Below are 14880 nucleotides of genomic sequence, written 5' to 3'. Positions count from 1 at the left end.
TTGTATATATTAATACTTAGTATATTTTATATATTATATGCAGCACATTGCATATATTGTAATTATATTGAGGGCACAGGCATAAAAAACAAACAGGCTGGAGAGTGCCTCCAGAAAATCAAATTGCTGGATGGAAAGTTTCAAAACATTCACTAAAAGCAGAAAGCTCAAGAGGTCCCTCCTCCCGGAAAAAAAAATCTTCTGGACCAAAATATCAGCAATGCAGAGGTGCAGAAGCCTTGATCTACACCTTCTTTCATACGGGGTTTTGTTGCTCAAGCCAGATTTTGCACAGGCCACTTTCTGGGCCCTGAAGAGCCCAGCTCTGCATTGTCTTCTATCCTTCCCACCTCACCATCACCCTCACAGCGGCTTCCCTGATTCCTTCAAGAGAAGATCACACCTTTCCAAGAACTATGAGTAGGGGCATGAATTATCTTCCAGGAATCTATGGGGTTTCCCCCCTTCACCCAGGTCGGATAACACCTACCTTGGGTTCACTTTGGTCTACCTAGCAACTAGCACAGAATGAATGAAACGTCAGAGGGGTCACCACCTCGTGAGGTCGAAATGATTCAATAATATGCATAAACTCCCAGACCGCGGTCCGACCCAGGAGGCTGCAGCCATCAGGTTTGCAGACCGAGGAAGAGGTCCATGGCTTCCGTTTCTCAGCTGCCCAGCTTTCCAGCCTTCACTTTCCACCCTAGCTCCCCCACTTTCCCGCCTTTCCCTGGATAGCTCGGCTGGGAGGGGCTCTGGCTCCTGCCCCTGCGCCTGCGCCTTTCTGTCTTCACTGCGGACCAGGCTGCCGGAAGCACTTTCCCGCTTCCTATTGGTCATTCTCAGAGCCAATCCATAAAACGCATGCCCGGAATCAGGATCCCGCCCACTTTCACACCCGGTGTCCAACCCAGGAGGAGAAAGCCGACTATGTCCACAGCGCCTGGGCGGGCAGGCGTGCCCCGGAAGCAGTTCTTTGGAGCGGTGACACGTAGCAACCGGGCTTGTACTGGGTCTGGAATTGAGTTTGGAGGTTACTCGGGGCCTCTGGAAACCCCGCCGCCGCCTCCGCCTCCGCCGCCTCCGCGTCGGGTAAGTGTCCCGAGCCCGCGTCACAGTGTTTGGAGCCTGTCCGCAGCGGTGCGGCTCCGCTGGGGCGCCGCGCCGCCCCGGCCCCGACCCACCCCTGCCTCGCTCCCTCGGGTCCCTGTCCTGACGCGGCCCCGCCTCCAGGCCGCGACCCCCGTGGGGTCTGCGCTCTCTCCGGGATCCGCTGTGTCCTGTCCGGAGTCGGCCTCGCCCCCCAGGGCCCGCGCCCTGCGTCCTGGCAGGGACCCGCGGGGGTCTGCGCTCTCCGGGCCGGCCGCCACCTCCAGGGCTCCGCGCCTTGGGCCTGGCCGCGACCCGCAGGGGTCTGCGCGCTCGGGGGGGGTCCGCGCTCTCCTGCCCAGGCCGGGACCTCCCCCCCCACCCCTCCTTCGCCAGGGGCCTGCGGGCCCTGTCCTCTGCGAAGCTCCGTCTCCAGGGGAGCAGCCAGCCATCCTGGTCTGGTAGCATCAGTTCCCTGCAGAGCTCCTCCTCCTCCCAAGACTCGTCCTGAGGAGGCTCCTGGGCCCCGTGAGATCTCGGTGCCCTCTGCGGCTCAGCTTGAAGACCAGACCCTTTCCCTTCCAGCGCAGGGCCCCTACAATTACACAAGAAACGTCCCTTGCCTTGCAGATGTATTTGCTTTAAGCAGGGGGCCAGGAACGAATCGAGGAGGACCTTGGGTGTAAACAGGTGTTTGCCATTTCCCTTTCGTTACAGGTCGTTTGCCATGTCGGGCTTTGATAACGTGAGCCCGGATTTCTTCCAGACCAGTTACAGCATCGATGACCAGTCTCAGCAGACCTATGATTATGGAGGAAGTGGAGGACCTTATAGCAAGTAACTGTACAACTGTGGCAGTTATGATTAATTTATATCTTTGAGAAACACGTATTTAGGATGTCTGCTTCTGCCCCAAATTGACTTTGTAAACATTAACCCTTTTTAGGCACTTTATTTTTCTTAATCTTCTTTGGGATCGCTCTGTGTAAAATTGGGTGTCGTCTGCAAAACCTCCAGGTGTCCTGGGGGAGGAAAAGTAGCTCGTCCAGTAATAATAGTATTTCCAAATCATTTGAGAACTTCAGGTAGCTAAATAAACACAAACCAGTAAGAATTAAGATGTTTTTGAAGATTTGTTTTTTTGTTTTTATTTTTTTTTGGTCGGTCGTGGGGCCTGAACTCTGGGTCTGGGCACTGTCTCTCAGCTTGAAAACTTGTTTGTTAGTTAGATAGGTACAATTCTTACTTTGTCAACTAAAACGGAGAGTGCTTCATGACACTGTTTGATAATTTAAGGTTGTGACTTTAATAAAGCATTTTTAACCTCTTTGTATAGCAAAATTATGACTAGTCTTACAGAAGCTACTAGTTGTTGATTGAAGAAGCTCTAAACTATTAAAAGTAAAGTTATCTTTTTATAGTATCTGGTATTTGTGGCAAAAAAAATTAACTGAAGGCAATCTAAGACATCTTATGAACACTATGGGCCTATTTTCTGGAAATACATCTCTATAGTCATTAACCACTCTCTTAAGGGTGTGTGTAACTTCATGCAATTTGTGTGTCATCTGTTTCTCTATGGATTCTCAATTTCAGACTTCATGAAGACTATCCCAGAAAAACTGCAAAGGAGATTGTATACCTAGTCAGTCAATAAGAAGAATACAGAAAGAGTCCTTCTAATTAATTTAGCTGAATGAATGTGCCACACATTTGTTTGCATAGGTTATCATTTTTATAATCCTAGCTTATTCGAATATGCTTGGTTTGAATGAAATATGTACCAAATTTAACTTGTTGAACAAATGGACTGAGCATGTATATCTCCTATGCATTACTTTTTTTTTCTTTCGTTTAAATTTTCATTTACATACCAAAGAGGATTTATCTCTTTAAGCAATTCATTGGGAAGAATTAGAAAAATCATGGAGATTTCCTTAATTTATTTGCCTAAATATGTTTAATGCCTAAATATATTTTGATGATTGTTGTGTGTGTGTTAGGGAAAATGATTACAACATTAGCTAGAATACATCTGCAAAATCCTTGTGTATATAAGTAGTAGGCCTTTGGAGAACCTGTCAGTTTTTTACAAAATGATCTTTATCCTTAGATTCAACAGAATTCCACTTAGATTGAAATCTCCTGAGTTTGTCTCTATGTTTCTGTCCTGACTTTATTTGTATCATTTAAATGTGTGGCTTGCCCTCTTTATTTCATCTGTAATCATCTAATTTGGGTCTCTACATAGTAGTTGTGTAGATACATTCTTTTGCTAATTATTCTCACAATTCCATTCTAAACAAATCATGTAACAGTAAACATTGCTTCAATACTAGTGAAGAAGTTTTATTCTAGATACTTAGTGACCATTACTTCCAGTTAGCAGTATGGATGTTGCTGATGCTTAGGAAAACAAAAGGTGAAATGTATGAGCAGTAGTGTGAGTTTCTGGGCATTATAAAAAATTGTACCTTTCTGCTTCCTACCCACCCCCCCTTTTATATTGCAAATAGATCTACAACCTTAAGGTATTTTAAATGACCATCTCAGTTCTCTAAGCAACAAGAAGCTTAGCTCCCTGTTTGAAAATCTAGGTTCAAGTAGCATAATACTCAGATTGTCTTCTAGTTTATATTAGTTTTACATTTCTACAGTCACTTTTAACATTCTGTGGTTTCCTTTTATGGGAATTCCACAGTTATCATAGTGTATGAATCCCACATTGCTTTCTAGATATAATTTGAAAAGATATACTAATATCAGACTTTCATCCATTCACTTGTTCTTTTTTGGGGGGGGCAGGGGGGTCCTGTCAAGGGGCCTGAACTCTGGGCCTGGGCACTGTCCCTCAGCAATTCAGCTCAAGGCTAGCACTCTTGAGCCACAGCGCCACTTCCGACTTTTTTCTTTTTGCTTATGTGGTGCTGAGGAATCAAACCCAGGGCATCATGCATGCAAGGCAAGCGCTCTACCACTGAGCCACCTTCCCAGCCCACTTGTTTTGTTTTTTAAGGATATTGAGAGAGATTATGGTTTTGTCTTTGATTACCTCATGATATTCTTATGGAGTATGATTATGGTATTGTCTTTGATTAACCTTATTATATTCTTACAGAATATCTGAGGATTTTCATGAACATAAGTGGGCCATCCTATGCCATTGTGTTAAGAGGCTTTTCTTTGTTGTTGATACAGAGTGCTTATAAGAGTAATTTAGCATATGCTACTTTTCCTTCTGTGAAGTGTTGGTTTTGTAAAGAACATGTCAACCATAACATGGTTTAGTTTAAAATTAACAGGAGCAAGTCAGAACTTTTCCTGAAGAGGTCTTAACCGAGAAGGCAATAGTAAAATTCTATCTTGGAGTTAGCATAATAATGCCATCTTTGAAATGATCTGCAAGTATTTGTCTTCCATATATGAAATTTATAGGATTATATTGACAGTTCTCAGTGTAGACTACAGACCTTAAGGATTCTTGAAGGTTTTTAGGAAGCCTCAAAGGTCAAAAGTTATTTTCCTAACAATACTAATACTTCCTATACCATTTTAGGAGGGTTAACATTTGCATTAATATTGCAACATTTGGTAAAACCACTGGTACTTGAGAATGAATCAAGAATTGATATCAAATTGTTTACTATTTTTTTTAATGTTGCACACAGAGGTTACCATGAGTTAGTTTTCTTTAAAGATTATCTTGATACAAAGAGCAATAATTGTCAGCATTAAGTCCTGACCCTACATTGTACTAATTTCTTTATGCGACAGTATGGGAAACAGACTTAGCACTTCTGTTCCATACTGAAGTTATGATGTTCTGAAACACATGCAATTGGAGTACCAATCCAAACTTGTACTTTTTTTTATTTGAAATAACAGCTGGCAGATAAACTGATTAGTTAGACTTGAGTATTTGTCAGATAGTTTCTCAGAAATGAATAAACGATTTATTGTTTCCAAAAGAGTAATTGGCAGTATGTGTCTTCCCTGGCCAATTTCAAGTCTTCAGGTAAATATGAGGATTTGTCACTATGAAATTGTCAGCTTCCTACTAATTGAACTTTTTCTTTTCTGATAAAATTAGGGGTAATATTAACAAACAAGATTTTTAGTCTTGTAGAGTTCAATATGTCATGTTTTGAAAGAGGCATGAGTAAAACTTTAAAACATAGCATAACTAAAGGTAATATTTGTGACCTTAAAGGAAGTATACGTGAGTCAAGGATCCATTCAGGGAGAAAGATAGATCAGTGCATTTTAAATGTAACAGGATATTTAATTCAACAGTATATTGATGCTGTTTCCAGTTGGATATATATATATATATATATATATATGTATGTATGTATGTATGTGTATATATATATATATATATATGTATGTATGTATGTATATATATACATATATATATATATATAAATTCCAAAAATTTAGCACTTCATGTTTACATGTATAGCAGAAAGAATATTTGTGATATACAATGGATACTTCCAGAACTATACAAGTATATACAAGTATATGTGTATGTTTGTGTTTACTTTCTATAAAGAGCAGTCACTCTAGTTGCATATATTGTTTGCAATTTTGAACATTGCTCCATTTTTATCATTCTTCATCAGTATTTATAAAATGACTTTTTAATAGTATAGTAATCTATTGCATGCACTGATCACAGTATATGTACTTATAGCTATTTTTATATTTTGTTATTATAATAATTAGCATGAGGACCATATTATATGCCAAAAAAATAGATAGTGTTTACATAAGCATGAGTTGGTCTAGTGTATTTTTTTTTTGTAAGTACCAGTGTTTGGTACTTTCCACTGGAACCAGGTTTCCAGATCTTTTTGTTTTTGTTATTTTTGAGGTAACGTCTCACATTTTTACCCAGGTTCCTTTAAATAAGTTCCTTTAAAGAAGTATCCTTTAAATAATTACTTTTATTTCTTACTATGTAGTTAGCCCCATTAGTATATAAATGATATTGTTCCAGAAGGTGTTGAAACATATTTAAAGATGCAGTTTCATAATATGCCTACTAGAAAGTTGTCTACTATTCACTATGCAAGCAGAATTTATGATAATGCAAATAAGATTATATGTATATGACCACTTTGAAATTTTTAAATACTCTTTAAAACATAATATATACTAATAATAATTTGACATAAATCCCATATGTACACGCCAATACCAGCTCTTGCTCAACTTTCTTGCTCATAGAAAGCACTCTTTCACTTGAGCCATGTCTCCAGTCCAGCTTTTGGCTAGTTAATTGGAGATGGGAGTCCCACTGACTTTTCTGCCTAGGCTGGCTTCAAACTGTAATTTTCCAGGTCTCTGCCTCCTTAGGATTATGTGTGTGAACCAATGATACTCAGCTAATATTGATTGAAGAGATTTAATCATTTTGTCAAAAATTATTGTACTATGAAGAGTGAAGAAGAATGGTGATTCAGTGGATATCCACTTATATAGCATGTAGTACAAAGACTATTATCCTAAGCTTTCATCTGTCATCTGAAACATCAAGTTATTTCATAATCTTAATATTATGTACCATCATTAAGCAAGGAAAATAGACCAGGTGTTTATGTTTTTATTTGCTTATCTCCTAATATTTAAAGTCTAGTAACTTTTGAACTGCCTAAATGTTGCAAAAGTTAATACTGTTGTCATCAAGATTTTCTACAAAACATGATGACTTTGTTGTAAGTGATCAATTTAATAATAATCATTTCAACCATTCAGATGGTAGCAAAGTGGCTAGTCTAGAAGTTGCATGACTAGGAATTCTCTATCAAATCAGCATTTAGGATTTACGGAATTTTAATGGTTGAGGTTGGAATATTTCTGACCACTTTTATTTCCTTTGATATATAGACAGTATGCTGGCTATGACTACTCGCAACAAGGCCGATTTGTTCCTCCAGACATGATGCAGCCACAACAGCCATACACTGGGCAGATTTATCAACCAACTCAGACATATACTCCAACCACAAGCCAGCCATTCTATGGAAACAACTTTGAGGATGAGCCACCATTATTAGAAGGTAAAAATTATACAGGTTGTACAGTTTGCTTATCTCCTCTCTGAAATGTTTTCGATCAGAAGTATTTTAGATTTTGAAGTGTTTTTTAAATGTTGAATTTTCACAGCCTTTATTGGCTCAATAGCTCTAATCTGAAATGCTGCACAATTTAGAACTTTTTATTTTTAAACAGTTGTAAAGAGTTTATTTAGAAATGCGAAAGTAAAGGCTACTCTGTAGAGTAGGAATGGGACCTGGAAACTGGTTGTCCCTTCAGACTTTTTGGTATTAATGTTGAAAATTTTTATATTTCAGACCATTTCAGATTTCAGGGTTTTCCGTAGAGATGTTCAACATGTGCTATGTAGTATCCAATTGGTCATCAAAAACAAATCTTAATCTGGAGCTATTACCATTTCTTTTAAAAGAATAATCTTAGAGTTGAAAAAGCTTTGTATTAAGTAATTCATTTTGAACAATGTGTATATGAATGACATTTGGTCAGAGGGCTCTAGATTTCTAAAGTGATAGTACAGTGTATTAATATGGGAACATATTAGCATATGACTTTTAGATTATTAATTAAATTTGGTCTGTGGAAGTGAAAGGAATTCTATGGTATTTCATTGTTCCTATGAAAATAAACTAGCAATTTCTGGGATTACTTTATGATACGGTGATTTTCAAATTATCTTGCAAATACGTAAAGCAGAAGTTCTGAAATTTTAATAGCTGAAGTACCCTTGTAATATAAAATGAAAGCCATAAATGTTCCCTTAAATATTTATAGGAATGTAGTTTTATATATTGTTCACAGGGCCTGCAGGATATTCTGAATTTCTAAGTAAAGAGTTCCTTACTATTAAAACTGTTGAGATAGATAGATAGATAGATAGATAGATAGATAGATAGATAGATAGATAGATAGATAGATAGATAGATAGATAGATAGATAGATAATTTTTTTCTGAGCAGACATAGCTGAGAGGTGTAGTTAGGGTTTTATCACTTCTGTATCGTTTCTAATACCAAACCAGAAGTTAATTGTATGAGGAATACCACAAACAGTGGAGACTGGCATTGAAGATGTATCATTGAATGATACTAGATCCTATTTAGGTACTTAGTGTTTCATTTTGTTTCCCTCTCCAATATTGCTTCTGTTAAATTAATTATGTCATAAATCCTACTTGACTTCCGTTTTTTAGAGCTGGGAATCAATTTTGACCATATCTGGCAAAAAACACTGACTGTGCTGCATCCATTAAAAGTAGCAGATGGCAGCATCATGAATGAGACTGACTTGGCAGGACCCATGGTTTTCTGCCTTGCCTTTGGAGCCACGTTGTTACTGGTAAGACACTTGCTTCCTCTGCTGATATGAGACTTGAATATACCACCAAAAGCCATTTTGAAACTACTAGTACCTATTCTTTTAAATGGTATTGACCTACTTAAATTTAGGCCTCTTCACTACTTCTCCATTGATAGTATATTTTTAAAAATAATTTTTTATTGAAATTAAGTGATCACACAAATTTCACAGTATTGTAGGATAGTGATTCTTAAAGTCACAAACACAGTTTAACCTTCACAAGGCAAACTGTCATTATCTTTATCTATAAAGTCTGTGAATTCTATAAGCTTTGACAATTCAATATTTCTTTCACGTTGGGTGATACGTACATTTCTTTCCTTTTGCTTAGTGTTAGCTGTTCCCTCTTTCTTTCTCATTCCCTCCCTCCCATCGCTGCCCTTGAGTTACTTGATCATTTTCATCAGTGTCCAGTGCACCTGATGGGCCCCTCTATTGTATTTTATTTTCCCTTTTCCCTCTGATTCTGTGCAATATATTTTTCAAATGATTTCTTACCTACGAAGTGTTCTAAAACAATAAGGAAAAACAAAGTAAATAATGCATAGGTTCATTCCTCCATTCAATTCTTTCTTTTCAGAGATTGACAATATTTTTCCCCTCTTGTTCCTTAAAAAAAAAAATGCAGTTTTACTTTTGTAGTAGATCTTGCTCAGTGTTCTGAAGATTACTTTCCTATACATTTAACATTTAATGAATTAAAACATTAAAGACAGCAAATTTTTGTCTGTACCTCACCATGTCCACAAGAATGCTAAAGGATATTGAAAACAAAAAGAAATATTGTGAAAATAAATAGTTATTTATTTTATATATCTGCTTTATGAGATAAATAATGTAATAGTAGTCAGAAGACCTGAGCTTGAACTCAGTGCTCCTATTTAATTTATTAATTAATTCTTCTATTATTTAATTCTTCAGATCCCTCTAACAGATAATAGTCCTATGCTTCCCTCCTAACAGAATTGTTTTGAAAATAAAACAAGATAGGTTATTTGCAAATTCAGAAGCACTGTGCAAATGAGGCTTTATTATTGCTGCATAGATAAAATCATCAAACTCAACTGATCCAGACTTCCATGTACTAAATCAATTATTTAGAAATAAATGCTGGGCCATAAAAGTTCAGACTTTTCTATCTACCATAATTTGTAGATTCTAAAGATTGAGTTTTATATGTCAAGAATCTAGTTTTTTTTTTTTTTAAAAAAAAAGGTCTTTCTGTTTAATGATAGTATGACTTGAATGTGGTGTAGCGCATATAGATTGACTAGTAAGGTAGTTCCTAGTAGATAATCTTTACCATCCTAAAAGTATTTAGCAATATCTTCCACAAGAGACAATTTAACTGAGAAAATATCTTTATTATATTCCTCTTTTTGTTGTTGTTTTTTTTGTTCTCCTTTCCCCACAGAACCCTGGCTTGCTTTTCCCTAGGTCTTCTAACACCCATATGATGGGATGATAAAATTATTTTTAGTACTAGAAAGATTATAGTTTCATCTGCCAATGGAGATAAGTTGCCTTGGCACATGTTAGTTGGAATTGGGTACTTTCTAGTAATTGGAATTATCCAAGCATTTTAAATGGCTTTCCATCTTATTTTTGTAGTTTATTTGCTTAGAATCTGCCAAAGTTCTTTTTAGATGTACTATTTTAGACAATTGTACAATGATTTTGTCTCTTTATTTGTTCAATTCTAGCCAGCCTCATATCCTACCAGGAAAGTGGGAAAATATTGGGAGATGATACTTTAAACTTAAGTAATATTAAAAACTAGTCTACTCTTTCAATTTCTGAACAAACAGTATATAGTTGTATAGATTTTTGGTATTCACAAATTGAATCTTTTCTATTTGTGCCATTTTAGGTGAAATAAGGCCCTAAATAACTGACTTCTTCCACTTAACCTGTTATCTTTTCTTTATTCCTAGGCTGGCAAAATCCAGTTTGGCTATGTATATGGGATCAGTGCAATTGGCTGTCTAGGAATGTTTTGTTTGTTAAACTTGATGAGTATGACAGGTGTTTCATTTGGTTGTGTGGCAAGTGTCCTTGGATATTGTCTTCTTCCCATGATCCTACTTTCCAGCTTTGCAGTAATATTTTCTTTACAGTAAGTATTGATCTTTATCTTGGGATTGATAATAACCAGTTCTATGTTAATAGCATTTACCTCACCTTCAGTTCAACAAACATGTTGTATAGGTGAGTCTATTCTGTATGCTTTTGAGTGATGAACAGAGATAGTAGGAATAAATTTTAAGATCTTGTCCTGGGAAGGTGGCTCAGTGGTAGAGTGCTTGCCTTGTATGCATGAGACACTGGGTGCGATTCTTCAGTACCACATCAACAGAAAAAGCCTGGTGCTGTGGCTCAAGTGGTAGAGTACTAGCCTTGAGCTGAGAGACAGCGCCCAAGCCCAGAGTTCAAGCCCCATGACTGACCGACCAAAAAAGAAAAAGAAATGGAAAAACATTAACGTCAGTGTGAAAATTGTGCTTATCTTCTTATATGCTTTATTGAAATTGTATGTGTAATAAATGCATATTCCCTATTCGCCATTTTTATAACTTGGTAATGAAACCCTTATCTTTTGTGACAATTGGCTGTTATTGTCCTCTTTTTAGAAGTACTTAGGCTGGGCTGGGAAGGTGGCTCAGTGGTAGAGCGCTTGCCTTGCATGCATGAGGCCCTGGGTTCGATTCCTCAGCACCACATAAGCAAAAAGAAAAAAGCCAGAAGTGACGCTGTGGCTCAAGAGTGCTAGCCTTGAGCTGAATTGCTGAGGGACAGTGCCTAGGCCCAGAGTTCAGGCTCCACAACTGAACCCCCCCTCCCCCCCCCCAAAAAAGTATTTAGGCTCTCATCTGTACTTGAAGGTATCTTTGTGATATTTTAGGTTATATCAAAATCAAAAGTGTAAATTATTGCTAACGTAGCTCTTCTTGTGGCCATTGTGTATTCTTTGGCAAGAGTTCAAGCACCTCCTTGTGGCTAGTACGGGACATTACTAGTGATTAGGCTTTATTATACTGAGAAAGTTACACTTGAAAAGTTTTAAAGTGGAGGTACAAGAGAAGAGGTTACAAGAAATTTGGCAAGTTGATGATTTTATACTGTTCCTTCTTTGGGCTTTTGTTGAAAAATCTATTGTCTTTTGTTAATAATTGCTATGTTGATATTTGAATTTTACAGAAGTTAAAGTTTGTACTAAAACAGTGTTGCTTAGCCAAAAGTTGCGACAATTAATTTTGGTATGACAGCCATGAGGAAAGGTATGCTAATATCACCTGGATAGAGGCCACAGGTGATACTGTACATGCTAACAATGTCCTACAGCAAAGATACATGCAACCCAAATAACAGTAACACCAAAGTTGTAAAACCTTGGGTTTTAAAAGAGCAAAATGTAGCTATAAATGAACTTTTTAATCACAAGGATAGTTCAACATGCTTGAATTCTCTGAGGAATGCATTTTAACATTTGAAAAACTGCTAAATTTTGTAAAATGCTAAAAGTCATACTTTTGTAATAGGATGGTGGGGTTTTTTTTTTTTAGTGTTCTTGCCTTATGTGTAATGTTATCTGCTTTTTTTTCCTTTCCCTTTCCTCCCCAATCCCCTTTTTTATTGTTTCCAGAGGAATGATAGGAATCATTCTCACTGCTGGGATTATTGGATGGTGTAGTTTTTCTGCTTCCAAGATTTTTATTTCTGCACTAGCCATGGAAGGACAGCAGCTTCTAGTAGCATATCCTTGTGCTTTGTTATATGGAGTCTTTGCCCTGATTTCTGTCTTTTGAACTGAATTTATCTGGGATGCAGACATCAGAGGGCCAAAAAGGACTTTGAACTCTAAAATTGGACCAGCAAACAGCTGCAGAGCAACTTTCAAGATTTCCAGTAGACTGTGGGAGACTGGAAGTGAACATGTGTCTTTTGTTCATTTTTATAGAACATCCAAATACTGTATGGATTTCCCTGCAGTGTGGCTAGCTTTAATTGTTTGTGTTTATACAGAAAAGAAGTGCTATTTCTTTCCTGATCTTGCAGCCTTTGAAAAACAACTTTTTTCCTTAAAAATTACATTTTTGATAGATTTTTATCAACTAGGAAACCAACCACAAAGCTGATAGTCTTTCTTAAAAACAGTGCAGTTATAGTAAACAAGAAATAAGTCTTACTGCACAAGTCTTTTCCAAGGACTTAGAAAAGTTACTATGGTCTCAAGTTAGTACATTACAACAGAAATCTGTATGCAGGGTTTTGTGAGTTTGCACTTCAGAAACTTGACATTCCTATAAATTATCTCAAGAATTTTTGGTAAAAATCAGAGACATGAGAAATTCACAGTCTACATTATTGTAGACATGAAATGTGGATAGCTGCTTAGATTCAATGTTAACATCAACTGGCCACATTAATGCTTAGTTGGATCTCCATGTTTCCCAGAAGAAAGGAAATTGCTAACATTTTGAGGAAAATTTGAAATTTTACAATTCGGTATTGCAGTTATTGTAAAATTTATTTGATGCTTATTAATTAAAACTTTCCCAATTACATTTACTGTGTTGACTTTACTTTTATTAAAGCACTCTTCTGTGTGTCTCATTTTTTATAACTAGGATTTGATTTTGACTTCCAATTTAACGTACAGTTCTAAAATAGAAATCATAAAAACAGAAAAGAAAGAAAAATGAGAAATAACGACTTTGAATTATATTTTTCCTTGTCTTAAATTTATTGGATTTTATATTCTCCTTATCTTAAGTTTATTTGGTTTTTAATTCTCTTGCAAGTGAACCTGTAAGAAAATTATATGCTATATGTTGATTGATCACTGGCTTTTTCTGAGAAACTGCTTCTGATTGTGAACCAAGCCTGGTAACGAGAAAAATTTGGTATGTACAGATAAATGTTACCTTTTAAAGAGCACACTTTAAGTAATAAAAAATCCAGACTTAATGACACTTTTTTAGAACAAGGTTTCAAGCATAACATGACATTATAACATTTTTGTAAGATTTTAATTTCTAATCTCTGATATCACATAAATAGGTGGGGATTTTTTGTCGTTAATTCCTAATCCTCTAGAGAAAAACTAATTGTTTTGAGGTTAAGATTTCAAACTTAACAAAATTGCTTTACAAAAATTACTTTCATTGTAATCCTCAGATACCATCTTTGCCTTTTCATTATAATAAACACAGTTCTTAAGGCAGACACATGAATGCCTTCTGTTACTATGAAGTTCTTTATAATGAATGGGTACATGATGCTTTGGGAATTAAAATCTTAGATTGAACATGCTAAATTCCACATATGATCAAATTATCTGCTGCCTTCCTCTGAAAGTGTTTTTAGTTCAAATCACTGTAGAGAATTTTTTTGTTATTTACCTCCAAACTAATATGGTGCTAAACTGTGTAATATTTTAACTATTGCTCTATCAAAACAGCTATGATAGCTTGGCACTGGTGACTCATGCCTTTAATCCTAGCTACTCAGGAGCTGAGATTTGAGGATCAAGGTTCGAAGCCAGCCTGTGCAGAAAAGCCCTTGAGACTTTTATCTCCAACTAATCACAGAAAAAGCTGGAAGTGACACTGGCTCAAGTGGCAGAGGGCTAGTCTGTGCAAAAGTAACTCAGGGACAGCACCAAGGCCCATCCAAAGAAAAACCAAACCCAGCCATGATGGAGAGGTGCATTTGATGCATAAATTGAATTTGCTTGGTTACATGGAGTCTTCTGTAGTTGAAATTTCCCTAATCAAATTCTCCTTATGTAAAAAATAATATAATTACATTTATACACACAGTAAACTAATGAAAGACTAGTATACTATGTCTTAAAGTATGTAGCAATCTTCCTTTGTTGAACATTAAAACCAAGTGTTGATTTTTTTGAGTTAAGTACTAGGTGAAATACCAGGTTTGGTTTAGGGCCCATTTTCTGTCAGTAACATACAAATACCTTTAGGTACTATAGAGACAGTATGATGATTGAACTGAATAACTGAACCTTGCTTATAGGGGTGACAGTTTGACACATACCCTACCTCTACATCATCTACTCGGTGAATGGCAAGTTCATGAACAGTAGTATGTTAGTTGTGTATGCATACATGCATGCCAAGGACACAAAGTTAACTACATATGGGGAGCTATTTAAGTCTGTGGGAAAAGTTCTTCAGACATACCTACACAGATGCAAATTCTATAAATCTTACTGTTACATACAGTATGAACTCATAATGCCTTTTAACAGGTATACTCATAGTTTTGTCATAGTCATAGTATTGTCATAGCCATTAGGAAGAACAAAATTGTGTCAGTTACAGGAAAAATGAATGTAATACTAGAGCA

At 36.8% G+C, this 14880-nt stretch overlaps 1 protein-coding gene across 1 annotated transcript; it reads left to right on the top strand.

Moving 5' to 3' along the window:
• The first annotated feature begins 975 nt into the window (after positions 1-975).
• On the top strand, positions 976-13076 carry Yipf5 (Yip1 domain family member 5). The gene is made up of 6 exons (XM_042692090.1): positions 976-1095; positions 1810-1929; positions 6985-7157; positions 8345-8490; positions 10446-10627; positions 12155-13076. The coding sequence occupies exons 2-6, from the start codon at positions 1820-1822 to the stop codon at positions 12315-12317; spliced, it is 774 nt and encodes a 257-aa protein (XP_042548024.1). The 5' UTR covers positions 976-1095; positions 1810-1819; the 3' UTR covers positions 12318-13076.
• Positions 13077-14880: the final 1804 nt, after the last annotated feature.

Source organism: Dipodomys spectabilis, unplaced genomic scaffold, assembly GCF_019054845.1.
Source record: "Dipodomys spectabilis isolate Male_0828 unplaced genomic scaffold, ASM1905484v1 ptg000147l, whole genome shotgun sequence".
NCBI lineage: Eukaryota > Metazoa > Chordata > Mammalia > Rodentia > Heteromyidae > Dipodomys > Dipodomys spectabilis.
This window is presented reverse-complemented; position numbering and strand designations above follow the sequence as displayed.